The following is a 2,764-nucleotide window of genomic DNA, read 5'->3' as shown; positions in this document are numbered from 1 at the left end:
AGGGCAGTCAGTTGAACCTATGCCATGCTTCCTCCTGGGTGGTCTGAGGTGAAGGCCTAGTTCAGTAGGGACATGTATCTCCAGGCATGCAATTACTTAAGACCCCATGAGTGAGTACTGAGGGGATTGACCTGCAGCAGAACAATGGTGGACCCACAATGCACCAGGCTTGGGAGGCGGGGGGAGGGGGGCGGTGGTGTGAGGGAAGGATATGGTAAGGGGGTGACAGGAAGCTGGAGGGGTGGACGGAAGTGGAGGCAGCAGCGGGGGAACAAAGTAGACGTGGGGCCAAGTGACTTCGCCTCCAGAGTATGAGAAAGGTGGGGTATTAGTCTGACATAGGCAGTGTCACCTCAGCCGAAAAAGGGCTCTTGTGCCTCAAGGGAGTCCAGGTGAAGATACTGGGTATATTCGTATATATTACTTCCATCTCCAGTGTGACCTGTAGATGAGCCGTCACTGTGGGGGAGGGGACAGCATTGGGAAGTAATTAGTAGTGCAGTGGTTGGGGATGAGGTAGCCAAGACAAGGATATCTTGAGTGAAGAGTAGGACTCATGAAGAGCCCAGCCCTGTTCTTGTCAGTCACCGGATCCAAGAACAACATTTTTATTTATTTATTTTTTAATATTTATTTTTTAGCTGTAGTGAGACCCACTATCTTTATTTTCTTTATTTATTTGTATGTGGTACTGAGGATTGAACCCAGGGCCTCACACATGCTAGGCCAGTGCTCTACCATGAAGACACAATGCCAGCCCAAGAACAACACTTTTAGACAAAGGGGATACCTTACCTCCTCCTGGAGGAGAATTAGAGGCTTCCATGTGATGAGTAACATCTAGTAAAAATAGATGGTACCTGAGGACATGCTTGGATTCAAAGAAAGGCATCTGAGAACTCAGGAGACCACCCACACCTGTCCACAGAATTTAGCCCCTGCTGTCAGCTATGGGAACATTCATTTGGGGGTTCTTGGGGACATACCTCCACTCCTCTTCAATTGACTTAAGAGGTATGACTTTGGTCTTAGAAGGGCAGGCTCAGACTATCAGAGAGGAGGTGGCACGAGCCTTATAGGATTTCAAATTTATGGATTTTACTGTCCTGTGTAACTAAAAGGTACCAATAAAATAAAATAAAAAATTATGGCCCTGTGGCCATTAACGGGTGGCACTATGTTCAAACAGAATGGGTTCTATAGAGCTTAACTCTAACTGTCTACCAGAACCCTGAGGATTCTCTAGCTTTCCCCCGAGGAGGAGTCCCACTTCCACCTTCAGGTTCTTGATGGACCCAGATACCATGACAGGCTTGTGGGTCTTCACAGCACCATTCATAGGAAAATCCACTCTCATTGCATTCCATCAGAGCCAGTTCAGTCCAGTTTATCAGCTGACACTGATACCTTTCTCTATCCCTTAGGCTTTGATTCTCCATTGCACACTCATCCTTCTGTACTTCTGCCTACTGCCAATCACAGGAGTCGTCATGCCTGGGCATCAGAAGAGTCAAGAAGGCACCCATGGTGAAGACCTTCTGATCCTCAGTGAGATCCAGGGCCCAGAGGTTGCACAGGTGTCAGGGACTGTGGAGGCGCCCTCTACCTCCTCCTCCCAGCTTCTGATGCCTGGCAACCTGAGTGAGTCTCCTGGTGCTCTAACACCCAGCACACCCAGCACTCCTGAGGATCTTCAGAATTCCTGCTCCTCTCCTGTTGCCGTTATGGCCCCCTCTTTGATCCAGTCCAGTGAAGGTTCTGGCAGCAAAGAAGAGGAGAGTGTTCCAAACACCTCAGCGATGGTGGCAGACCCCGAGCATGTGCCCAAAAGTGCTCTGGATGAGAAAGTGGCTTTCTTGGTGAATTTCCTGCTGCTCAAGTATCAAATGAAAGAGCCAGCCCGAAAGGCAGATATGTTGAAGTTCATCATGGAAGATGATGAGGTCCGCTTCTGTGAGATCCTCCTGCGGGCCTCTGAGCGCCTGGAGATGGTCTTTGGCCTTGATGTGAAGGAAATGGATCCCATCAACCAGTGCTATGGCCTCTCCATCAAGCTGGGCCTCACCTACGATGGGATGCTTAGTGATGAAGAGAATATACCCAAGACGGGGCTCCTGATACTCATGCTGGGTGTGATCTTCATGAAGGGTAACCGTGCCACTGAAGAGGAGATCTGGGATGTGCTGAAAATGACGGGGATCCATCGTGATCAGAAGCACTTCATCTTCGGGGATGCCAGGCAGCTCATCGCCCATGATTTTGTGAATGAAAAGTACCTGGAGTACCACCAGGTGGCCAACAGTGATCCAGTGCAGTATGAGTTCCAGTGGGGCCCAAGAGCCCATGCCGAAACCAGCAAGATGAAAGTCCTCGAGTTTTTGGCCAAGGTTCATGGAACCAACCCACGTGATTTCTCAGCTCAGTATGAGGAAGCTCTGCTAGAAGAAGAGGAGAGAGCACTGGCCAGAATTTCAATTGAGTCTGCCTCCAGTTCCTTGGCCACTGCCAGTTCCAGTGCCATGGGTGACAGCTCCTCCAGCATCTAGTAAAGTCAGAAATAGCTCCTTCATGTAGTGTTCAAGGCCAGTGTTTAGTGCTGAAAGAGTGTATGGCTCCAGGGAAAACGTAGGCTTGAAAGGAAAAGACTATATCATCCCTGTGTTCCTATTTTGTGTGCATAAATTGATAATTCATTCTTTTATTTTTTGATGTTTTTATCATTCAAATGTTGTTTAATAATGCTTCACTTTGAAATATCTTAAAT

The 2,764-nt window shown here is 48.4% G+C and overlaps 1 protein-coding gene across 1 annotated transcript; it reads left to right on the top strand.

Moving 5' to 3' along the window:
* Positions 1-1,490: 1,490 nt before the first annotated feature.
* Positions 1,491-2,546, top strand: LOC144250711 (melanoma-associated antigen B16-like). Its single transcript, XM_077793663.1, has one exon. The coding sequence runs from the start codon at positions 1,491-1,493 to the stop codon at positions 2,544-2,546; it is 1,056 nt and encodes a 351-aa protein (XP_077649789.1).
* Positions 2,547-2,764: the final 218 nt, after the last annotated feature.

Source organism: Urocitellus parryii, chromosome X (genome assembly GCF_045843805.1).
Source record: "Urocitellus parryii isolate mUroPar1 chromosome X, mUroPar1.hap1, whole genome shotgun sequence".
Taxonomy (NCBI): domain Eukaryota; kingdom Metazoa; phylum Chordata; class Mammalia; order Rodentia; family Sciuridae; genus Urocitellus; species Urocitellus parryii.
The sequence above is the reverse complement of the archived record's forward strand: the minus strand, read 5'-3'. Positions and strand labels throughout refer to the sequence as shown.

Excerpts from the sequence above, each read along its gene's own strand:
- LOC144250711 (XM_077793663.1), top strand. The coding sequence starts at position 1,491 with ATGCCTGGGCATCAGAAGAGTCAAGAAGGCACCCATGGTGAAGACCTT.